This window comes from Balaenoptera borealis (assembly GCF_965194805.1).
Source record: "Balaenoptera borealis genome assembly, chromosome: 8".
NCBI classification, from domain to species: Eukaryota; Metazoa; Chordata; class Mammalia; order Artiodactyla; family Balaenopteridae; genus Balaenoptera; species Balaenoptera borealis.
In genome coordinates this window covers 15,271,638-15,297,992 of record NC_138865.1, presented here as the reverse complement: position 1 = coordinate 15,297,992, position 26,355 = coordinate 15,271,638, and the positions used below count along the sequence as shown (strand labels likewise).

Sequence of the window (26,355 nt, the reverse complement as noted above, 5' to 3'; positions counted from 1 at the left end):
ACCCATGTAAAATCTCTGTGGGGTTCTGCTGAACGACCCTCTCCTCCTGACTCTTGTCACCCAGTCAAGGCGCTGACCACCTCTCTGCCCCGGCTGGGGGTCCTGAAGACATTAAGAACTGACCCTGCCCCCCGCTACACCAGACTTGGCCAGGGGGGAGAGGCGACCGTCAGCTGAGATGGGGGACGGATGTGATCCCGGCTTCGTAGGAGCAGGTGAGGTGGGAGGTGGAGGGGGATCCCGGGGAACAAGATCAGAGCCGGGCCAGGAGGAACCGGAGGAGTGGGGAGACGGAGGGGGGCCAGCGCCTCCCCTTCCCTCCCAGAACCTCACTTCGAATGAAGAACCGCCAGAAAACATATGCGATCGGCACCAGCAGCAGGAGGACACCGGCAGCTACACTTCCGATCACCAGCTGTGAAGCACCTGAGGAGGGAGAGGGAGTGGTAGGCAGTCTCCGGCTCATGGTCACTGTCTTTCCAGGAACCAGGGCCTCCCCACTGGCCTGGGTACCTGGTTTTTGGTCCACACATTTGAGGTCACTGAAGGGGCTACAGGGCGTGGCCACGACCATCCCATCAGGGCACCTGGGTACAGACACAGGGAGGGCATGGAGGGGATCTGTCAGGGAAAGCTGGCCGGATGAGGAGAAAGAGGGAACAATCTCTCACCCAGTGTTCCCTGACAAGACAGTGGAGGAAGGACGGGCTCCTACTCTCTGCAGGGCTGGGTCCCTTCAGTCCCCCTTGTCGGGGGAGAAGGATCTGGGCTTGTGCACTCCAGCCCCCAGGGCTCCTGCTGAGTGTTCAGAGCTGCCCCTTAAGGAGCTGGGCCTTCTCTGCAAGGCCTGCACTGGCCTCCCTGGGCTGCAGGGGAAGCCTGAGTGAAGGGGCATCTCATCCAAGTCAAGGGTCAGAGGGGTTTGGGCACAAGCCAAGCCTCATCCTCCAGTCAAGCTTTAACACAAGGACCCTCTTGTCCTCCACCTGTTGACTCTTCCTACCAATCACAGCCAGCACTGGAGCATCAGAGAAGAGCTAATTACTATTGGCCCCTAAATCCCCAAAAAGGAAAGATTCAGATCTTATTGGGGAACAAGGGCTGGATGTGAGGCCAGCTGAGTTGGCTCGGGTTTTATGGGAACCTTGAAGGAGCTAAATGCTCAATCTTATTATGACTTGGCTGTGGGCACTTTTGTGTTCATGGGCCCTTTCCTGCATAAAAAAATATTAAAAATTCCATTTTATGACTGAATTGTTATAAAGATGAATATAAGCCCGGCTGCATTCTACTCATTTTTTCCCCTCTGATATCTTTTTAAAAGAAATGAAAACTTCTATTGACTGCATCATGGATGAGCTGTTGGGAACCACCTAGGCTCCCATGTCTCACCCAGTGCTGCACTTCTGGCAGAACTCAGGTGAGTCTTCTTCATGGAAAGTTCCAGGTTTGCACTGACACTGTGTGTCCTTAGTCACCGTGCAAGGGGTCCTCTCTTCTTCACCTGAAGACAAAGGATAAGGTTTGGGGATATGTTTCCCTCGCATGACCTTCAACCCTTCTTCACCAACCAAAAACCCACCCACTCAGCTCTCCTCAGTTCACTGTAGCTTTGGGGGTCAAATTCTGCAGCAACACATGTGGGACACATAAAAGACAGCCCCTGTTCACCTGTCACCGATACTCAGAGGTATGAGAAAAGGACCATGATTCATTATTTAATGCATTAGGACAAGGAGGGAAATCTTTTAGCTCACATGGTCAGTAGGAAGGGCCGGGTATAATCTGAGAGACCCTGGATGGAGAGGAACCCTTGGGTGACTTCCCAAAACCTAGCCCTGCTGGAGAAGTGGAGGGGCCCTAAGTTGTAAAGGCTGAAAGAGGCCAAGTCTCTGCCAGGAGCACAGAGCACAGGCTAAGAGGGGCCTGGCCCAGGACTAGACCCACGTCAAAGCTCAAACCTAGCACTTTTCCACTTGGCCATGCCTTTTCTTATGCTGTAACTATACAGATCCCATCCCTCTCCCCCATGAAAGGACAGATTACTTTCCCACCACTTTCATCTGATGATTTAAAAGATTTACATACTATGTGGCATGCATTATAAAAATAATTTCTATTTTTTGTATTGACCTAAGACATAGTCATAAAACAGGGTATGATGAAGACCAAGAAGGACTGGAATTGGAATCCAGATGTCCTGATTCCATGTTGGATACAATTCCCACCTCATCATGCCTGCACTTGTTATGGGTCCGCATGTTCTGTACCTGATTTACAGATTGTACATGGTAAGCAGGAAGGGAGCATATTCCAGTGATTAGTAAAGTCCACTCCATTTGTACAGGATACACAGTTTTTTCCACCTTCTGATACATGGTATCCTAGGAAGGGAGAGAAAATCTGGTGAATGAATCCCGACAGGATTCCCAGGGGCTGGCAGTGGTGACTGGGGGACTCCTCTTTTGCCCATCGCCAGAATCCAATTGGGGAAATTCATTTTACCTGGCATCAGCCAGTTCATCAATTCTGCATCTACTATATACCCTTGACTAACATTGCAACATAAATTTATTACAAGTCAATATAAAATTCAAATATTATAGGAGCCACGTTAAAAGAGCAGAAGGAAACAGCTCAAATTAATTTTAATAATGCATTTTAATCAATATATTCAAAATAATATCACTTAAAGATGTAATAAACATAAAACATTCAAATATTTTACATTAGTTTTTCAAAGTATGTCTTAGAATCCAGGGATTATTTCTCCCTTACGTCACTCACTATTTGGAGTAGCCATATTTCAAGTGCTCAATAGTCACATGGACCTAGTGACTTCTAAATTGGACAGCACCATCAGGTCCCTAGAGAGTCACAGAAGAAAGTCTTAATCCCTGTCCTCAATGAGTTCCAGGTCAGTGGAAGACACAAACAAGATCAGAAGTAATATGACAATCACAGACAAGCTTTCAGTTAAAGTTCATGCCATCCTCCAACAAAATGGAAGGAAAAATGGGTCCTGTATGTAAAGAGTCAAAGAAAGATCCAAAGAAAGTGTGTCTTTGTGCCTTGGAATACAGAGGCATTCCCCAGGCACTGAGATGAGACCTTGCAGGAGCTGTTGCTGCCTGGGAACGTATGTCCCGAATCATACAAAAATTGTTTTTGGCTGATTTCACATAGCACAACGTTTCTGAGGTTCATCCATGTTGTAACATGTGCCAGAATTTCATCCTTTTTTCAGGCTGAATAATATTCCATTGCATGTATATAAAACATTTAGTTTATCTATTCATCCATGAATGGACACTTGGGTTTCTTCCACTTCTTGGCTATGATGAATATTGCTATGAACTTGGGTGTACTAATATCTCTTTGAGACCTCATTTTTTATTTTTTTAGATATATACCCAGGAGCAGGATTGCTGGATCATATGGTATTTCTATTTTTTAATATTTTGAGGAGCCACCATACTGTTTTCCACAACAGATGCACCATTTTCACAATCTCACCAACAGTGTACAAGGATTGCAATTGTCCACATCCTCACCAACACATTATTTTCAGTTTTGTGATAGTAACCATCAAATTGGTATGAGGTGATAACTCACTGTGGTTTTAATTTGCATTTCTCTTATGATTAATGATGTTGAGCATCTTCCCATATGCTTGTTGGCCATTTGTATATCATCTGTGGAGAAATGTCTAGTTAAGTCCTTTGCCCATCTTTAAATTGGGATGTTTGTCTTTTTGTTCTTGAGTTGTAGGATTGATTTATATATTGTAGGTATTAAACCGTTATCATTTATTTGATTCACAAATATCTTCTCACATTCTATTGATTGTTTCCTTTGATGCACAGTTTTAAATTTTGATGTACAGAAAGGCCCCTACATACGAACATTCAAGTTGCGAACTTTCAAAGATATGAACATGCTTTTGCATGTCCAATCACATAAGTAAGTTCACGTGTTTGGCATACATTGTCATGTGCGTGCATCCTCTACAAGTGGTTGTGCCTTTGTGTACTTTATTGTACAGTACTGTATAGAATACAGTAGTACAGTATCTTTATTTCAAGCCCAGGATGTCCGGAAGCAAGCGTAAAAGCAGCAGTGATGTATTTGGTAATAAGAAGTGCCAAGCGATAATGATGGAAAGAAAAGTGAAAATAATTGAGAGAGTGGAGCAACAAGAGGAAGAAGAAGTAACTGAAGAACCAAAGAGTTTCATGATGCAGGAAATGGCAAGGGGATTTTCTTTATTTGAGGATTCACTGTTAGTTTTTGAGGCACAGGATCTGAACGTAGATTGGTACACAAAGGCTGCAGCAGCCCTTCAGAGTGCAATCCAGCACTACTGTGTCATCTCTGATGAGAAAAAAAAAGAGCTACTACCCAGACATCACTGGATCAGTTTTTCAAGAGGGTAGCTAGAATTGAGTCTAGCAAGGAATGAGAACCTGCAGCCAAAGGCCCCAGGAATGACCTCTGCCCATCAGTGGGCTGGCATTAGCCCTGTGAACACCTGGGCCCCAGCCCTGCCCACCAGAAGGCTGACATCAGCTCTGAGACATCTTAGGCCCCTCAGCCACACTCTCTGGGATCCAGCCCCACTCACCAGTGGGCTGACACCAGCTTTGGGACACCCCAGACCCTGTAGCTAGCCATGTCAGGAACTGGTCCCACTTCTCAGCAGGTGACACTAACTCTGGGACCCCTGGTCCCACAACCAGCCACCTTGGGACCTTGCTCCAACCACCAGTGGGCCAGAACTAGCCCTGGACTTCCTGGGGCTCCACAGCCAGCCACCTTGTGTCCCAGCCCTGCCCACCAGTGGCAAGCAGACACCACATTAGGCAGGGACTAGCAGCCCACCCATAGTAGGCAGCCTGCCACAACAGAAGGGCCCACACAGCACACATGGGGGCACCCCTAGAGCACGTAGCTCCAGTGATGAAAGGGGAGTGTGCTGCTGGGACATAGGACATCTCCTACAAAATCTTCTCCAAGATTGGGAAATGTAACCAACATACAAATATATAGAAATAAAAACAGCGAATTAGTAAAATGAGGTGACTGAGGAATATGTTCCAAGTGAAGGACCAAGATAAAACCCCAGAATAATTAAGTGAAAATAGAGATAAGCAACCTACCCAATAAAGAGTTCAAGGTAATGATCACAAAGATGATAAAAGAACTCGAGAGAAGAATGAATGGACACAGTGAGATTTAACAAAGAGTTAGAAAATATAAAGAAGAACCAAACAGAGCTGAAGAATATAATAACTGAAATAAAAAATATATTAGAAGGAATCAACAATAGATTAGGTGATACAGAGGAATGGATCAGTGAACTGGAAGACAGAGTAGTAGAAATCACTCAAGTTGCACAAAAAATAAAAAAGAATTTAAAAATACAGGACATTTTAAGAAATCTTGGACAACATCAAGTATACTAAATTCACATTATAGGGGTCTCAGAAGGAGAATAGAAAGAGGAAAAGGTACAGAGAACATATTTGAAACCATAATAGCTGAAAATTTCCCTAACCTGGGAAAGGAAACAGACATCCTGGTTCAGGAAGCACAGAGGGTCCCAAACAGGATAAATGCAAAGAGAACCACACCAAGACACACTGAAATTAAAATGGCAAAAATTAAAGATAGAGAATATTAAAAGCAGCAAGGGAAAAGCAACAAGTTACACACAAGGGAACTCCCATAAGACCATCAACTGACTCTTCAGCAGAAACTCTGTAGGACAGAAAGGAGTGGCACAATACATTTAAAGTGATAAAAGGGAAAAAACTACAATGAAGAAAACTCTACTTGTCAAGGCTATCATTCAGATTTGAAGGAGATATCAAAAGTTTTACAGACAAGCAAAAGCTAAATGACTTCAGCACCTCCAAACCAGTTTTACAAGAAATGTTAAAGGGACTTCTCTCAGCATAATAGAAAAGACCACAACTAGAAACAGGAAAGTTATGAAAGTAAAAAACTAATTGGTAAAGGCAAATATACAGTAAAGGTTGTAAATCTACTTATAAAACCAGTAGGAAGGCTAAAAGACAAAAGAAGTAAAATCATCTATATCCACCATAAATAGTTAAGAAATACACAAAACAAAAAGATGTAAAATATGATGTCAAAAAAAGTAAAGATTGGGGGTTGGGGAGTAAAAATACAGTTGCACTGTTGTTAAACTGTGTTCAAATTTAAGAGAGCAGCAACTTAATCATACACACACACACACACACACACACACAGATTGCTATATATAAGCCTCATGGTAACCATATTTCAAAAATTTGTGTTAGATACACACACAAAGGGAAAGTAATCCAAACAAAACACTGAAGATAGTCATCAAATCACAGGGAAGAGAGGAAAAGAAGAAAAAAGGAACAAAAAACTACAAAACAACCCCAAAACAATTAACAAAATGTCAATGCATACATATCTATTGGTAAGTACTTTAAATGTAAATGGACTAAATGCTCCAATCTGCTGCTTACAAGAGACTCACTTCAGCACTAAAGACATTCACACTGAAAGTGAGGGGCTAAGAAAAGGTATTCCATGCAAATGGAAAAGAAAAGAAAGCCAGGGTAGCAATATTAATATCAGACAAAATAGGCTTTAAAACAAAGACTGTTATAAGAGACAAAGAAGGACATTATATAATGATCAAAGGATCAATCCAAGAGGATGATATAACAATTATAAATATATATGCACTCAACATAGGAGCATCTAAGTATATAAGGCAAATATTAACAGACACAAAAGGAGAAAATGGCAGTAACAAATTTAGTAGGGGATTTTAACACCCCACTTACATCAATGGACAGGATCATCCAGACACAAAATCAATAAGGAAACACTGACCTTAAATGATACATTAGATCCCATCTAATATATATATATATATATATATATATATATATATATATATATATATGGAACATTCCATCCAAAAGCAACAGAATACACATTCTTTCCAAGTGCACATGGAACATTCTCCAGGATAGATCACATGCTAGGCCACAAAACAAGTCTTGGTAAATTTACGAAAATTGACATTTTATCAATCACCCTTTCCTATCACAATGCTATGAGACCAGAAATCAGCTACAAGAAAAAAAACTGCAAAAAACACAAACAAGGTGAGGATAAATAATACAATACTAAGCAAGCAACAGATCACTGAAGAAATCAAAGAGGAAATTAAAAAATACCTGGAGACAAATGAAAATGAAAACACAATGACCCAAAATGTATGGGATGCAGCAAAAGCAGTTCTAAGAGGGAAGTTTATAGCATTTCAATCTCACCTCAGGAAACAAGAAAAATCTCAAATAATCTAACCTTACACCTAAAGGAGGTAGAAAAAGAACAAACAAAACCCAAAGTTAGTAGAAGGAAAGAAATCATGAAGATCAGATCAGAAATAAATGTAATAGAGATTTTAAAAACAATAGAAAAAAATCAATGAAACTAAGAGCTGGTTCTTTGAAAAGATAAACAAAATTGATAAACCTTTAGCCAAACGCATTAAGAAAAAAAGAGAAAGGGCTCAAATCTATAAAATCAGGAATGAAAAAGGAAAAGGTACAACTGACACCACAGAAATACAAAAGATCATAAGAGATTACAACAAACAATTATACAGCAATTAAATAGAAAAACCTTAAAAAAAATAGAAAAAATCCTAGAAATGTCCAATCTCTCAAGACTGAATCAGACAGAAATAGAAATTTTGAAGAGACCAATTACCAGTAATGAAATTAAATCAATAATTTAAAAATTCCAACAAACAAAATTCCAGGACCAGATAGCTTCACAGGGGAATTCTACCAAACATTTAGAGAAGAGTTAACACTCATCCTTCTCAAACTATTCCAAAAAATTGCAGGGGAAGAAATACTTCTGAACTCGTACTGTGAGGCCAGCATCACCCCGATACAAAAACCAGACAAATGTATGGGAAAAATTACAGTCCAATATCACTGATGAACATAGATGCAAAAATCCTCGGTAAAATATAAGCAAACCAAATCCAACAATACATTCAAAGGATCATACACCATGATCAATTGAGATTTATCCCAAGGATGCAAAGATGGTTCAATACATGATGTAATACACCACATTAGCAAACTGAAGAATAAAAACCATCTCAATCGAGGCAGAAAAAGCTTTTGACACAATTCAACATCCATATATGATAAAAAACTCTCAACAAAGTGGATATAGAGGATACACACCTCAATATTATAAAGGCCATATATGACAAGCCCACAACTACCATCATACTCAATGGTGAAAAGCTGAAAGCATTTCCTCTAAGATCAGGAACAAGAAAAAGATGCCCACTCTTGCCCCTTTTATTCAACGTACTACTGGAAGTTCTAGCCATAGCAATCAGACAAGAAAAAGAAATAAAAGGCATCCAAATTGGAAGAGAAGAAGCAAAACTGTCACTGTTTGCCGATGACATGATATTATACATAGAAAATTCTGAAGACATCACCAAAAAACTACTAGAGCTCATCAATGAATTCTGTAAAGTTGCAGGATACACAATTAATACAGAGAAATCTGTTGTGTTTCTATACACTATCAATGAACTATCAGAAATAGAAATTACAAAAACAATCCCATTTACTATTGCATCAAAAAGAATAAAATAACTAGGAATAAATCTAAGTAAGGAGGTAAATGAAATGTACTTGGAAAACTAAGACACTGATGAAAGAAACTGAAGTCAACACAAAGAGATGGAAAGGTATACCATGGTCATATGTTGGAATAATTAATATTGTTAAAATGACAACACTACCTGAGGAAATCTACAGATTCAATGCAATTCCTATCAAAACACCAGTGACATTTTTCACAGAAATGGAAAAAATAATTCTAAAATTTTTAATGAAACACAAAAGTCCCTAAATAGCCAAAACAATTTTGAGAAAGAACAAAGCTGGAGGTATCACACTCCCTGATTTCAAACTACACTACAAAGCTACAGCCATCAAAACAGTATGGTACTGGCACAAAAACAGACACATAGATCAATGGAATAAAACAGAGAGTCCAGAAATAAACCCACACTTATATAGACAATTAATCTATGACAAAAGAGGCAAGAATATACAATAGGAACAAACACGCCTCTTCAATAAATGGTGTTGGGAAAACTGTAAGGCTACATATAAACTGGACTACCTTCTCACACCATATAAAAATTTAAATTCAAAATGGTTTAAAGACTTTAATGTAACACCTGAAACCATAAAACCTTCAGAAGAAAGCATCAGGAGTTCACTCTTTGACATCAGTCTTAGCAATATTTTTTTGGATACATCTCCTCAGGCAAGGGAAACAAAAGCATAAGCAAATGGGACTATATCAAACTAGGATATATTTTTTGATATAATATATATAAATATATATTTTTTTCCTTTGGTCCCTCATTCCTCTCCTACTTGGATAACTGTGGTAATTCTAAAGCTAATACATACCAATGAGTGCTGACCCCCTTGGGGGTGGTGCATGCATTTATCAGCTCAAAAGCAACCTGGTCAGCCTCCTCACTAGCCCCAGTGAGGGCGGTGCTGCCGGCTTCGGTGACTCTAGGTAACATCAGCCCATTGCAGGCCCCATGGGGGCCATGACCCATTCAAATGTCTGCCCTATCAACTTTTGATGGTAGTAGCTGCCTGGACAGTGGTGACCATGGGTGATGGGGGATCAGCGTTTGAATCCAGAGAGGGAGCCAAGGAAAGCAGCAGGCATGCAAATTACCCACTCCCAACCTGGGGAAGTAGTATCGAAAAAAGTAAAAAAAACACAAACCCAGCACGTAAGACATGATTCATCACATACAAGGGATTCTCAATAAGGTTATTAGCTGATTTCTCATTAGAAATAATGGAGGCCAGAAGGCAGTGGAGGGACAAATATAAAGTGCTGAAGGAAAAAAAACAAAAACAAAAAACAACTTGTCAACCATGAAGTTCTATATTCAGCAGACTGCTAGCCGATTTCTGGATTTTGGACTTGCCAGCTTCCACAACTGCATGAGCAATTCTTGAAAATAATTATCTATACATACAATCTCTATTGGTTCTTTTTCTCTGGATAATTCTTACTAAAATAAATTTTTGGTACTGAGAGCGATTCTAGCAGAACAGAATCTTAAGGATGATGGGTTAGAATTGGTTCTCTAATCTGATTAGACTTAAACACACTGATGCCTTTATTTCCTATAATAAAGAGTGCATGGCCAAGGGGGAGGGGAGTGGGAGAGGGTTGGATTGGGAGTTTGGGAATAGTAGATACAAACTGGTATATATAGAATGGATAAACAATAATGCCCTATTGTATGGCACAGGGAAGTATATTCAATATCCGGTGATAAAATATAATGGAAAACAATATGAAAAAGAATGTATATATATGTATAACTGAGTCACTTGCCATACAGCTGTAATTAACACATTATAATTCAACTATACTTCAATAAAATTTAAATTAAGAAAAAAGAGTGCACGGATAGTCCATGGATTGATGTCACAATAGAGATATGCAAAATATCACCCCTGGATCTTCTAATCAAATAAGAGACAAGGTCTCTTAAAGGCACATGAAAAGATGCTCAACATAGCTAATTATTAGAGACATGCAAATAAAAACAATGAGATATCACCTCACACCAGTAAGAATGGCCATCATTAAAAAATCTACAAACAATAAATGCTGGAGAGGGTGTGGAGAAAAAGGAATCCTTCTGTACTGTTGGTGGGAATGTAAATTGGTACAGACACTATGGAGAACAGTATGGAGGTTCCTTAAAAAAACTAAAAATAGAGCTACTGTATGATCCAGCGATCCCACTCCTGGGCATATATCTGGAGAAAAACATGGTTTGAAAGGATACATTCACTCCAATGTTCATTGCAGCACTGTTTACAATAGCCAAGACACGGAAGCAACCTAAATGTCCAACAACACATGAATGGGTAAAGAAGATGTGGTAAATATATACAATGGAGTATTACCCAGCCATGAAAAGAAACAAAATAGTGACATCTGCAGCAATGTGGATGGACCTGGAGATTATCATACTAAGTGAAGTAAGTCAGACAGAGAAAGACAAATATCATGTGATATTGCTTATATGCAGAATCTTAAAAAAAAAAAGTGATACAAATGAACTTATTTACAAAACAGAAACAGACTCACAGACTTCGAAAATGAACTTATGATTACTGGGGGGAAGGGTGCAGGGGGGGAGGGACAGACTGGGAATTTGGGATTGACATGTACACACTGCTATATTTAAAATAGATAACCAACAAGAACCTACTGTAAAACAAAAATTAAAATTCAGAAGTAAAATTGCAATTTCTCCCCTTTACAAAGTCTTAGAGGTTAACACTATAAAGAGTTTTTGATGAATACCCTTTTAAGACCTTCTCTTATGTGTACTACCTTTATAACTAAAAAACGGTAATTCCCCCCCCCCCCATTCTCCCCAGCCCTTGGCAATCATCTTCCTACTTTCTGTTTCTATGATTTTGAGTACTTTAAATACTTTCTATGAGTGGAACCGTACAGTATTTGTCCTTTTGTGACTGGGTATTTGTTGTAGCATGTGACAGGATTTCCCTCCTTTTCAAGGCTGCATAATATTCCATTGTGTGTATATAACACATTTTCTTTATCCATTCAACTGTTGGTGAACATTTGGGTTGCTCTCACCTCTTGGCTATTGTGAATAATGCAGCTCATATATGAAGGAGTATGCAAATATCTGTTTGAGATCCTGCTTTCAATTCTTTTGGGCATATTCCCAGAAGTGGAAATGGTGGATCATATGGTGATTCTATTTTAATCTTTCTTTAGGAGTCTTCATACCGTTTTCCATAATGACTGCATCATTTTACATTCCTACCAATAGTGCACAAGGGCTCCAGTCCTTCCGCATCCTCACCAACACTTGTCATTTTCTGTTCTTTTGATAGTGGCTATCCTAATGGATGTAAAGTGATATCTCATTGTGGTTTTGATTTGTATTTCTCTTATGATTAGTGAAGTTGAGCATCTTTTCATATGTTCATTAACCATTTTTTTGGTCTTCTTTGGAGAATTGTCTATCCAAGAACTTTGCCCATTTTTAAATTAGGTTATCTTCTTTGTTGTTGTTGTTGAGTGGTAAAAGTTCCTTATATACCCTGGATATTAACCCCTTATCAGATATACAACTTGCAAATATTTTCTCCCATTCAGTAGGCTGTCTTTTCACTCTGTTGATTGTTTCTTATGATGCACAGTTTTAGAGTTTTATGTAGTTCCATTTGTCTTTTTTTTGTTTTTGTTGCTGATTCCTTTGAACATTGTTATAAAACTAATGAACAAAATGAGATTGGCTGCCTGCTTTTAATTTTGCTGAACACAATGGGGCTAGAAAACAATGAGCTCAAGGATTTTAATTCCCAGCTTAAGTACTGCATAAATGACATGACAGCTTCTATGTCTGCCCTGAAAGAGACACTTGTTTCCTGTAACTGCAGAGGTGACTGTGCTGAAAACCAAACCCAGTATCTAGTGGCTGAATCACAATACAAATTGTTCAGTACACGCCAAAAGAGCTGCTTGATTTTTCCAATTTAAACAGAATCTCGGGCATATGTGTGGGATGGATATTAAGGTTGTGGAATAATGGTAGAAAGAACATAAAGTTGGATTCGGCCACATTTATTGATATGGGTCAACTAATGTTGCAATTTGGGAGTTACAAAGGGCTCTAATTGTTTGTTTGTTTGGTCAGTTTGTTGGCTGGCTGAAACATTGACTAAAAAGTAGCTCACAGTAAATGAAGTTGAAATGCCAGACCTGCCTTCCTATACTACAGAGGAAGGGAAAGACTCAAAGAGATTGGAATGTTAGAGTGGGTTTGACATTTAAGACCTGCTCACACACTCTGGGATGGTCCAGAGGACACGTCTTTCACTAGTACTCTGGGAAATAAATTTGTGAAGGTTCCCTCGCATCCTTGAAGAGCTCTGTGATTGCTCTTCTCTGTAGACCAGAAAGTACTGTGGGAACTGCGGCTACTGAACTGGGAAATCTAAATGTAATGAGGGTAATTGGATGCCAAGGTGGCAGGGGCCAAGTGGTGGCACTCAATGGCCAAACGTAAGGTGGGTGTGGTTATTAAATGGACAGCAGAGTCAAAGTACTGCTCAGAATAGTCTTACTCACAGAAACCTATGACATTGGCGAGTTGACTATGGCGTTCCTAGAACAGACATATATAGAAAAGTCTACTAAATTTGTACATGATATGTATAAGTAGAAAAATTCTAGGTCAAGTGATCAAAAGTCTAACTTGAATCATAAAAACAGAGTCATGTCCCCTCAATCAATTCCCATCCTCTTTACAGACCTAGAACTCTTCAAATGAAGGAGAATCTGGGTACTCTTGAGGAAAAACCCTGGTATACTGCCAAAAGTTTATATTGTTAATCTTTCTCTGAGCTTTCCCCAAAGGGACCTACAGTCTTTTACCAGACTGACTGTGCTTTGGGGAAAAGGAAATAATCAGACCTTTCAGAGATCACTGGACACTGGCTTTGAACTGACACCAATTCCAGAAGACCCAAACCATCACCATGGTCCACAAGTCAGAATAGGGGCTTATGAAGGTCTGGTGAACAATGGAATTTTAGCTCAGGTCCATCTCACAGTGGGTCCAGTGGGCCCCCAAATACATCATGCCATGATTTCTCCAGTTCTGAAATGCATAATTGGAAGAGACATACTCAGCAACTGGCAGAATCCTTATATTAGTTTCCTGAGATGTAGAATGAGGGCTATTAGGTGGGAAAGACCAAGTGGAAGCCACTAGAACTGCCTCTACCTAGAAAAATAGTAAACCAAAAGCAATACTGCATTTCTGGAGAGACTGCAGAAATCAGTGCCACCATCCAGGACTTGAAGGATGCATCCCCATCCATTTTGTCTATCTGGCCTGTGCAGAAGACAGATGGATCTTGGAGAATGACAGTGGATTATTGTAAGCTTAACCATCGCAACTGCAGCACCAGATGTGGTTTCATTGTGAAAGCAAATTAACACATCCTCTGGTACCTGGTATGCAGCCATTGATCTGACAAATGCTTTTTTCTTCATATTTGTTAGTAAAGACCACCAACCAGCAAGTCCAGCAATATACCTACACTGTCCTGCCTCAGAGGTACATCAGCCCTCCAGTCCTGTGTCATAATATAGTTCACAAGGTCTTGATGTCCTTTCCCTTATACACAACATCACACTGGTTCATTACATCGATAATGTTATGCTGATTGGACCTAGTGAGCAAGGAGTAGTAAGTACTCTGTTAAGATGTTTGTATATTAAAGAGTGGGAAAGAAATCCAACAAAAATTCAGGGGCCTCCTGCCTCATTGAAATGTCTAGGGGTCCTGTGGTGTGGGGCATGTTGAGATATCCTTTCTAAGGTAAAGGATAAGCTGTTCCCTCTGGCTCCCCCTACAACCGAGAAAGAGGTACAACATTTAATGGGCCTCTTTCGGTTTCAGAGGTGACATATTCCTCATTTTGTTGTGTTATTCCAGCCTATTACTGAGTGACCCAAAAAGCTGCTAATTTTGAGCGGTGCCCAGAACAAGAGAATGCTGTGCAGGTTGATTACACTGGACTACTTCCATCATGAAAAGGGGCAACATTTTGTTCCTACTGGAATAGACACTCTGAAGATGAATTTACCTTTCCTACATGCAATGCTTCTGCCAAAACTACCATCCATGGACTTACAGAATACCTATCCACCGCTGTGGTATGCCTCGCACCATTGATCTGACCAAGGAACTCACTTGACAGTAAGTGAAGTGCAGCAATGGAATGGAATTACCATGGAATGGTAATGGAATGGTAATTACCATGGAATGGAATGGAATTCCTTCCATTCTCAAGGAATTCCATGGTCTTATCATGCTCTCCACCATCTTGAATCATCTGGCTTGATAGAATGGTGGAATGACCTTTCGAAGACTCAGTTACAATGCCAGCTAGATGGCAATACCTTGTAAGATTGGGAGAAGGTTTTCCATAAGGCAGTATACGTTCTGAATCAGCATCCAATGTATAATATTTTCTTCCATGGCCAGCATTTATGGATCCAGGAACCAAGGAGTGGAAATGGGAGTGTTACTACTCACTATTACCTCTAACTATATACACTCGCCAGAATTTTGCTTCTTGTTCCCATGACTTTATGCTCTGCTGGCCTAGAGGTTTAGTTCTAAAGGGAGGAATGTTTCCACCAGAAGACACAACGATGATTCAATTGAACTGGCAGTTAAGAATGCCACCCAGCCACGTAGGGCTTTTCATGTCTCTGAATTAGCAGGCAAAGAAGTTACTGTGCTGACCCTGACTGCCAAGGGGAAATTGAACTACTACTACACAATGAAGGTAAGGAAGATCATGTCTAGAATCCAAAAGATCCCTTAGGGTGTTTCTTAGAATTACCGTGCGTTGTGATTAAAGTCAATGGAAATCTATAACAATTCAATTCAGTCAGGACTAATGCCTTAGACCCCTCAGGAATGAAGGCTTGGCTCACTCTAACATGCACAGAGCCATGATCAGCTAAGATGCTTGCTGAGGGCAGGGAAAATGGAATGGGTAGTAGAAGATGGTTTAAATACCAGGTATGACTGCATGACCAGTTATGGAAACAAGGGCTGTAATTGTTATAAATGTCTTCTTTATTATGTTATGCTTGTGCTCTTGTATTTATATATGTTAAGCAAATATCTTTGCTTTCTTTCCTTTCTTATCCCCTTATCATATAACATAAGATATATTGACTTTATATCATAGTATTTAAGTATTGTTAACTTACATCATAGTATTTAAGTTATGAGATATCACGGAGAAGAGTAAAAGTCACCCAAGGACATTGCATCCTCTTCTAAAGAAAATATAGGTGTGTTTTCAGATGTATGCAGCAGTGTTGGATCATGTTAGAACTATGACCTTGTTGTTGTCTTTATTTGAAGATTGAGTATGGTCAAAAAGATTTTAAATCTTTAAAATTTTTCTATTTGTTTTCCAGAGAAATAGAACCAATAGAGAGAAACGGAGTGTGTGTGTGTGTGTGTGTGTGTTCGTGTGTGTATAGAAAGAAAAAGATATTTTAAGGAACTGGTTCACACAGGGTAGGCAGACAGGGAAGAGTTGCAGTTTGATTCTGAAGGCACTCTACTGTCAGAATTCGCTCTTCCTCCAGAAAGGTGAATCTTTTTCTATTAAGACTTTCAACGGATTGGATGAAGCTCACCCACATTAAGGAGGGTAATATGCTTCACTCAAAGTCTACTGATTTAAATGTTATCTTATCTAAAAAACTACCTTCACAGAAACATTAGAAAGTATTTGACCAATTATCTGGGTACCGTGACCTAAATAAGTTGACACATCAAATTAACCATCACAAGCCCACCCCTTGTCAACTTGACACCCATACACATCTCCAGAAGATCCCTGTTAATGGGCGCACAATGTACAAAGATGTGATCTCTGAAGACAATATATAAGAGCAGAGATGGAGATGTATAGGAGCACAGTGTTTGGATTCCATTGAAATGTTATCAGCATTATAAAAACTAGATTTTTATCAGTTTAAGATGGTAATTCTAATCTCCAAGGTAACCACTAAGAAAATAACTAAAAAATACACAGAAAAGGAAAGAAGAAGGGAATTGAAATAGTACTAAAAAAATAAACCAAATTTTTAAAAAGGCAGTCATGGAGAAATTGAGGAACAAAATACATAAGACATAAAGAATTAAATACCTAAGAGCAGAAGTAAGTTTTACCTTATCAGTAATAGTGTTAAATGTAAATAATTTAAACTCTCCAATTAAAAGGTAGAGATGGTCAGAATGGGGACAGAAAAACCAAAACCATAATTCTTCTACATGTTGTCCGTGAGTCCCCTGATTTATTTTTATCAATATTGAATATACTCTAAAAACCCTACCTTACAGAAAACTTAATAATGTATTATCATGATGACAATTTATATCAATGATAAAAATGTGATTATTTAATAATGGTGCTGGGGCAACTAAGAAGACTACTGGAAAACAATGAAATGTCTTTCTTACTCTCTTCTTATAAGAAAATAAAATCTGGGTGAATCAATGACTTAATTATAAAATAGAAAATCACAAAACTACTGCAAATATATATGAGAAATTTCTCTTACAATTTTATAAAGAGAAAGAATTATCTCAGTATATCCCTCATCCTTCCTAATCTGCCCATGGCTCTGTTCACCACCATATTCAAGCCCACCCATCTTGACCCTGGACCACAGCAACAGGTGCTGGAAGCCTTTGTGCATTTAGTTTCGTTTGTGTGTTTGGTTGGGGCTAAGCTCTTCCCTCTCCACATCCTGACACTTTGACAAGCCCACACTGAACATCGAATGGAAAGGCACAAGAGTCTTTCTTATGATGCTCATGGAAATGCACAGTCTTAAAGGATTTTTAAGCACCCCTCAGTGCTACTCTTGCCAACTCTGGAAGCCCTTGTGCAGAAAATCAATTTCTAACTCACTTTCCTTCTTGGGGTAAAGGAAACACGTGCAAAACAAAAACCCCAGTCAACCACCCTGCCAGGCGTGGTTCCTGCTGTTTTCCTGTGGCTCATAGAACCACATGGAACACAGATATCACACCAGGTAGAAGAACCAGGGATGCACTTCACAGACATGCCCTGGAAGGCTCTCCACCTGTTTCTGGTCTTGCCCCCTTTCAATCCAAGAGTGTGCTCTTATCCCATTGGTCCTCTGCCTAAAACAAACCTGATTCCTTCAGTCTTTTGCTTAAAACTTTTTGGAGATGTCCCTTACTAACAAAATAAAACCCATGCTCCCTCCACGGTGTCCAGGACCCCGTGTGATCTCCTCCTACCTGTCCTGTTGACCTCTCCACCCTCCACTCACCCCAGCTGCCCCCTAGCTTTGCTAAAACAAGCCCAGCCCTGCCCCCTGGGGTGACAGTTCCAGGGGGCCCCCTCAGGAGCACTCTACCTGGCTCTCTGCACCAAAGTCACCAACCCCAGGAGGCCTCACCAACCCCGACTCTGTCCCACCCATCATTCAATTAACCTCACAGTTCCTAGCTCATCTCTCTGACTGTCATGTTTGTCCATATGTCTGGGTACCATCCTAGGAGGAGGGTTCTAGGAGGGCGGGGGCCTCGTGCCCTCCACTGGCACAGCGCCTGGCACATGGAAGACTTCCAGTAAATGCCTGCGGAATAAGAACCAGGAACTGCAGGAATCAGAAGACCAGAAGGACATGAAGATAAGGGAGACAAGGGTCGGGTAAGGGTTGGAGATCAGTCTTAGAATGTACCTGGTGGACACAACTCCCAGAAGCTGAGCCTCCATCCCTGTGGGGCAGTTAATTGCTGGTGAACTCCGTCCTTCCCTGTGGGCATGGTTGAGGCAGCTGTGACCTATAGGGACAAAACAGGGACAGGCATGAGTGGCTTCCAGACTCTCACCCCTCCCAGAATCCATTCCACATTCCTTTCACCTCACCTCCAAAACTAAGCAGAACTTACACCTTTCTCCCAGCTCCAAACTCTTAAATATTCTTCAGTATTTATGTTTGAACTTTCATGATTTGGGCCTAGCCAAGTAACATACACTTGAAAAACTCTTCTTTATCCTTTTCTCTTATAGAAGAAAACGTGTTTATTCTAGAAAATATTAGCAGGTAAAATTTTTATAAGAATACAAAAACTATATATGATCCCCTCATCTTAGAAATAGCATCCATTAATGTTTTGTCTCATTTAGTTCCACTATTTCACCATATGTGTGAATATTCTCTTTCTCTTACGTACACACACACAGTTATGAATGAGGGTTATATAATATGCAAACTTAAAAAAATCAGGATACAGAATCAAACATTAAATAATTTTTTGTTCACCAAATGTTGATTAAATAATGAATTTCTGGGTTAAAAAGGTGCCTCGGACATCTAGACCAATAGAATAGAACAGATAGCCCAGAAATAGACTGTTGCATATATGGTCAAATGACTTGACAAGGAGTACCAAAATCATTTAACAGAGAAAGGACAATCTTGGGAAAACTGGATATCCATATGCAAAAATATGAACTTGGACCCTTACTTTACACCATATACAAAAATTAACTCAAAATGGATCAAAGATAGAAACATAAGAGTTAAAGCTATAAAACACTTAGGAGAAAATATAGGGACAGTTCTTCATGAACTGGGATTTGGAAGTGACTTCTTGGATATGACACCAAAAGCATAGGCAACATGAAAAAAATAGATAAATTGTGCTAACATCAAAATTTAAAACTTCTGTGCATCAAAAAAACACAATTAACAGAGTGAAAGGGCAAACCACAGAATGGGAGAAATGTTTGAAAATCATATATCTGATAAGGGGTTAATATCCAGAATATATAAAGAACTCCTACAACACAACAACAACAATAGTAATAATAAACAACCATTTTAAAATATAAGTAAAAGATTTGAATAGACGTTTTTCCAAAGAAGATATACAAGTGGCCAATAAGCACATGAAAAGATGCTCAACATCACGAATCATTAGGGAAATGCAAATCAAAACCACAATGAGGTACCACTGCACATCCATTAGGATGGCCACTCTTTAAAAAAAAAGAAAGAAAGAAAAAAAGAAACCCATAAACTACAAGTGTTGGCAAAGATGTGGAGAAATTGGAAGTCTTGTGCACTGTTGGTGGGAATGTAAAATGATGCAGCCCCTATGGAAAACAGTTTCCATAAAATTTGGGGGTTTCTCAAAAAATTAAAAATAAAATTACTATATGATCTAGCAATTTCATCTCTGGGTATATACCCAAAGGAATTGAAAGCAAGGTCTCAAAGGGATATTTGTACACCCATGTTCATAGCACCATTATTCACAATAGCCAAAAGATGGAAGTAATCCAAATGTCCATCAGTGGATGAATGGATAAACAATGTGGTATATACATAAAATGGAATAGTATTCACCTTAAAAAATAAGGAAATTCTGGCACATGCTACAACACGGATGAACCTGAGGACACTATGCTAAGTGAAATAAGCCAATCACAAAAATACCGTATGATTCCACTTACGTGAGGTCCCTAGAGTAGTCAAATTCACAGAGAAAGTAGAATAGCCATTGCCGGGGTCTGGGTAGAGGGGAGAATTTAGACGTTGTTGTTTAACGAGTAGAGAGTTTCAGTTTTGCAAAATGAAAATAGCTCTAGAGATTGGTTGCACAACAATGAGAATATAGTTAATGCTAGTGAACTATACACTGAAAAATGGTTAAGATAGTGAATTTTATGTGATGTATATTTTACCACAATTTTTAAAAAAATTTTAAGGTGCCTGACAAGCTGTCCCTAGTGGAACCTGTCAATGATCTATTAAATACCAGAGAGTCACAGAAAAGTGACAATTTGTGTCACAATCTCTGAGCTATAAATGACATAAGAGCAATTGGAGAAATTTGAATGAGGTCCGCGAATTAGACAGTAGTAATGTGTCGATGTTAATGTTCTGATTTGAAGGTTGTATTGTGGCTGTGGGGGAGAATGTCCCTGTTTGTAGGGAGTACACACCGAAGTGTTCAGGAATGACGTTCATCACGTTAGCATCCAGTTTTCAGATGGTCAGGATAAAGGGTTTTGTACAATATATGTAAGTTTTCTGTAATTTTGAGTGTTTTAAAATAAAGAGTTAAATTAAGAAAATATGTCAGAATAAAAATACAGCACCGTCCCCAGGACACAAAGGAGGTGAGCCTAGGGTTGGCCTCAGCATCCTGCCTAAGGACAGTTTCCAGGCTGAAGTTCAGGAAGGGATCCGACAGGGGCCCCGTGGCCTCTGTTGAGGGGACAGAGAGGAGTTCCAGGAGGCTGAATGCAGGGCGAGAACTGGAGAAGAAAAGCTGCCCAGAGAGAGCTCTGGAGACGTGCAGAGGGGCCCATCCAGTGTGTGGGTGAGCGCTGATCTGTGCACGCGCGGGAGGGACCCACCCCAGGCTGAGAAGAGACCACTGGAAATCAGCAGGCTGACAGGCATCGAGGCTCGCCCGGGGCTGGCATTGTTCATGCTCCCATTAACCAGAATGGGCAGACTGCATAATAGGGGTGCTGCCGAGATATCAGAGGTTAACTACTAAGTCCTTTGTAGTTAATGAATTCAATGCCCCGATAAGGCAAGTGTAGCCCAGGCATCGAACTTAAAAGCAAATATTGGAAGATCAAACTGATATTCAATTTTCTTTACTATGACTGGAACAATACCCAGCCCTCTTTAAAAGAACACAACAAAAATGAATACATAAGAAAACAAAATTCACAATCTGTATCACTTAATAAAAAATGACAAGGCATGAAGCAGGAAAACATCACCATAAGTAGGAAAAATTCAATCAATAGAAATTGTAGAAAGTGACAGAGACCATTGAATTAATACGCAAAGACTATAAAACAGCTATCTGAATCTTATAAATATACTCAGGGACATAAAAGAAGAAAATGAACACAATCAGGAGAGAGATGGATGATATATATATACAAAAAAAAAAAACCCCAAAAAACCAAATGGAACCTCTAGAAATTTTAGAAATACCAAATCTGTAATGAGAGATATAGTGATTGGGACTGGAACAACTAGATGTCCACATGCAAAAAACAAATCTAGATACAGACCTCAGGAAGGAGAGAATACCTGCCATCTAGCAGCCTTCACCTGTGGCCAACTGCGGCCTGAGGGAGCTCAGGATGTGAAAACCCTGAGGAAACTCAGGATTTGAAAACACAGGATTCTGGCCCCAGATAGGTTAGGTGCATACTAAAGGAATGATTTCTGTGAGACCTGACTCTTGCATCTTCCCATACGTAGAAAGGTGCTAAATTCCTTAACTTGGGATATCTGGTTTTCTTTCATTAACAATAATTTTTTTTTTTAAAGGGAGAACAATTCTTTTTTCTTTTTTTTTTTATTAATTAATTAATTTATTTATTTTTGGCTGTGTTGGGTCTTCGTTTCTGTGCAAGGGCTTTCTCTAGTTGTGGCAAGCGGGGGCCACTCTTCATCGCGGTGCGCGGGCCTCTCACTATCGTGGCCTCTCTTGTTGCGGAGCACAGGCTCCAGACACGCAGGCTCAGTAGTTGTGGCTCACGGGCCTAGTTGCTCCGCGGCATGTGGGATCTTCCCAGACCAGGGCTCGAACCCGTGTCCCCTGCATTAGCAGGCAGATTCTCAACCACTGCGCCAACAATAATCTTTTGATGTTCCCGACTACCTGCCCTTTGTTGCAAACTCCTATATATCCTAGCTCCCCCTTCGCCTCCTCGGAGCAGTTCTCTCAGGGTTACTTGAGATGCTGCCTCCCGGGCTTGAAGTCCTAAAAATTCCCACCGAGGGACTTCCCTGGCGGTCCAGTGGTTAGGACTCCACGCTTTCACTGCAGGGGGCGCGGGTTTGATCCCTGGTCAGGGAACTAAGATCCTGCATGCCATGCGGCACGGCCAAAAATAAATAAATAAATAAATAAAATAAAAATTCCCACTGAATAAAACATAACTCTCAACTTTCAGGTTGTGAATTTTTTAAGTCGACAGAACTTACACCCTTTACACAATTAACTCAAACTTAGCAAAACTAAATGTAAAACACAAAACTATAAAACTCCTAGAAGACAACATAGGAAAAAACCTAAATGAACTTAGCTCTGGTGATGACTTTTTTAAAAAAAAATATTTATTTATTTATTTGGCTGCATTGGGTCTTAGTTGCGGCACGTGGGATGTTTTGTTGTGGTGCACAGGCTCTTTGTCGCAGCATGCGGGCTTCCCTCTAATTTTGGCGCACGGGCTCTAGAGCACGCATACTCAGTAGTTGTGGTGCGTGGGCTCTAGAGCGCATGGGCTTAGTTGCCCTGTGGCAAGTGGGATCTTAGTTCCCAGACCAGGGATTGAACATGTGTCCCCTACATTGGAAGGCGGATTTTTAACCACTGGACCACCAGGGAAGTCCCTGGTGATGACTTTCTAGATACAACTACGAAAGGCATGATCCATGAAAGAAATAACCGATAAGCTGGATTTCATTAAAATTAAATTCTGCTTTGAGAAAGACAATATCAAAAGAATGAGAAGTCAAGGAACAGACTGGGAGAAAGTATTTGCAAAAGATACATCTAAAAAGGACTGTTTTCCAAAATATACAAAGAACTTAAAAAAAACTCAACAATAAGAAAACAAACAACTCTGTTAAAAAATGGACAAAAGACCTTAACAGATACCTCACCAAAGAAAACATACAGATGGCCAGTAAGCATACAGATAGTTGATCCACATCATATGTCATCACGGAAATACAAAGTAAAACACTAATGAGATGCTGTACACACCTATAAGAATGGCCAAAACCTGGACACTGACAACACCAAATGCTGATGAAGAGGTGGAGCAACAGGAACTCTCAATCACTGCTGGTAGAAATGCAAATGACAGAGCCACTTTGAAGATAGTTGTGTGGTTTCTTGCAAAACTAAACATACTCTTACCATATAATCCAGCAATTGTGCTCCTTTGTATTTACCCAAATGACTTGAAAATGTATGTCCACACAAAAACATGAGCACAGATGTTTATAGCAGCTTTTTTCACAATTGCCCAAACTTGGAAACAACCAAGATTTCCTTCAGTAGGTGAATCGATAAATAAACTGTGGTACATCCAGACAATGGAATGTTATTCAGGCCAGAAAAGAAATAAGCTATCAAGCCACGAAAAGACATGGAGGAACCTCAAATGCATATCACTAAGTGAAAGAAGCCAATCTGAAAAAGCTACATACTGTATGATTCCAATGACATGACATTCTGGAAAAGGCAAAACTATGGAGGCAGTAAAAAGATCAGTGGTTTCCAGCGGTTGGGGGCCAGGGAGGAATGAATAGGCAAAGCACAGAGGATTTTTAGGGCAGTGAAAATACTCTGTATGATACCGTAACAATGGTATACATCCGTCCAAGCTCATGGAACTCACAACGCCAAGAGTGAACCGTAATGTAAGCTACGAACTTCGGGTGATTAGAATGTGTCAGTGTAGGTTCACCAATTATAACACATGTACCACTCTGGTGGGTATGTTGATAATGGAGGAGACCATGTATGTGTGGGGACAGGGGGTATACGGGAAATCTATGTACCTTCGTCTCGATTTTATTTTGACTCTAAAACTGCTCTAAAAGAATAAAGTCTTAAAAACAAAACAAACAAACAAACAAAAGAAACAGCATGATAATACACACACACACACACACACACACACACAAAGGAAAAAAATATACTGGATGGGATTAAGAGCAGGTTAGGATGTGTAGAAAATCAATGAACTTGGAGAGAAAGCAATAGAAACTATTCAAAATGAGAGAGAAATAATGGAAAAAAACAGATGCCAAGTTGAGAGCATTTGGGCTCACCAGGCCTGAGGCCCTGCACTGCCATCCCTGACGCCACCTGACGCTGGGCTCCTCTGAGTTCCTCCATGACCCCCCCAGCACAGCACTCCACCCTGTGCTTCAGAAGCTCCTGCCCCACCCCAGGGAGCCCACACCACGGTGCCAATACATGCGGGGCTGGGGGGTGGGAGACCACGTGCCCTGTGGCCCTCCCAGCACCAGCGTGACCGACACCAGCCCTGAGGATGGGATTCGTCCTCCCACGCAGCCTCACATAGCGCCCACACGGCTCTCAGCAGCTTCCAGAGGGCCCTGCAGACGTTCACGTCCTGCCATTTTACAGCAGGAAGCAGGGGTACGCAGGGTCCCAGAGCTGGGAGGAGCAGAGCAGGCCTGCAGTCTCCAGCTGCAGCCCCGAGACTCCTACGGCCTGACTGAGCTTCTGAGCCTCTGAACCTCACAGTTGCCACTTTGAAAGAGAGAGAAACCTGGGGTAGAAGACCTACAACAGAAATGGGGCCCCATCACATGTGCAGAACGGGGACCTGGGTGAGGACCAAGCTCAGCTCTGCAGCTCATCTCATGTCACCCTTCCAAGAGCCCGAACACATGGGCCTCAGCTCATGACAGGCAGGGCTGGGGGCAGTAACTGGCCCTGGGTGACACCATTCAAGTGCAGAGGTGGGACTGCTGTCCCCCTGCCCCCTCCCCTGCTGCCTGATCTGGGGTCTCCTGGTCATCCACTCCCAGTCTCAGAAATCTCATGGATCCTTGAAAATCTCTACTGGCACCGAGGAATCAAAACCACAGCACTATGGTGCCCCATATTTTCTTCTTAGACTAGCAAAGAATTAAAGTTCAGTGTGGCAAGTGTGCAGGGAAACAGGCATACTTGTGGACTCCTGGTGTGAGTAAAAATGGTCCGGCCTTTTTTTTGAGGACAGTTTGCCATTATATATAATGAAAGTATAAAATTACCTAACCCAGTGACACAACAATTTCACTTCCAAGGAGTTACCCAGTAACATGTACACATGTATGTATGACACATACAAAGGTATATACTACAGTACAGTTGGAATTAGCAAAAAAAACAAAACAAAAAAACCAAACAAGGATATAATCTAAAAAGATATTCGTGAAAGACAAGAACGAAATAAACTGGTTCACCCACATCTGCTTTACCTATACAATAAAATATTATGCTGTTAAAAAGAATAGGATAAATCTGCATGTACTGACCTAAGACATCTAACGGAATTGGTTATTAACTCAGAATATAAGAAAAGTGATCATGACTGTAAATGCATTTTTAAAAAGCCATGAGGAGGGATGAGAACGGGAGTTTGGGATGTCAGAGGCCTAGGTGTCACATTCCCCAAACCATCAAGATCATATTTTGACCTTGTCTACACAGGTATTCTCACATTCACCTGGAAACGCACCCGCCGTACTAAAGTGAGTCATTCATGCAGCAGCCTTAAACATGGGTCTCATCTAGTATAGACTAATTTTTTAAAAAATTAATTCTGTAATCATTTTGTGATTATAAATATGTTATTGCGTCTCTGAATTAATTTGTAAAATGAAAATACTTAAAACTTCATGACACCTGTAATGTTGGTTTCACATTTAATTTTTTTTTTTTTTTTTTTAACATGTAAGGAAACTGGAACATGCAGGGGCGGGGCCTTTCCACTTGGAGTGTCTTTAGGACGTGCATCACCATGGGTTTTCCTGTTTGCCTCTCCCACCTCT

General features: G+C 40.4%; 1 protein-coding gene across 3 annotated transcripts in view; it reads right to left on the bottom strand.

Annotated features, from left to right (window-relative positions):
• Positions 1 to 26,355, bottom strand: part of LOC309633312 (tumor necrosis factor receptor superfamily member 10A-like) — a 41,465-nt gene that overhangs the window by 14,202 nt on the left and 908 nt on the right. The window contains exons 2-6 of one of the 3 annotated variants that reach the window (XM_082401972.1): positions 18,469 to 18,571; positions 2,271 to 2,384; positions 1,393 to 1,504; positions 514 to 587; positions 334 to 426 (exon numbers count right to left, since the gene is read on the bottom strand). In XM_082401972.1, coding sequence (XP_082258098.1) covers positions 334 to 426; positions 514 to 587; positions 1,393 to 1,504; positions 2,271 to 2,384; positions 18,469 to 18,571 — 496 coding nt within the window. Of the gene's footprint in view, positions 1 to 333; positions 588 to 1,392; positions 1,505 to 2,270; positions 2,385 to 18,468; positions 18,572 to 26,355 lie in introns of all 3 variants that reach the window. The other 2 variants (XM_082401971.1, XM_082401973.1) reach the window with 2 other exon arrangements.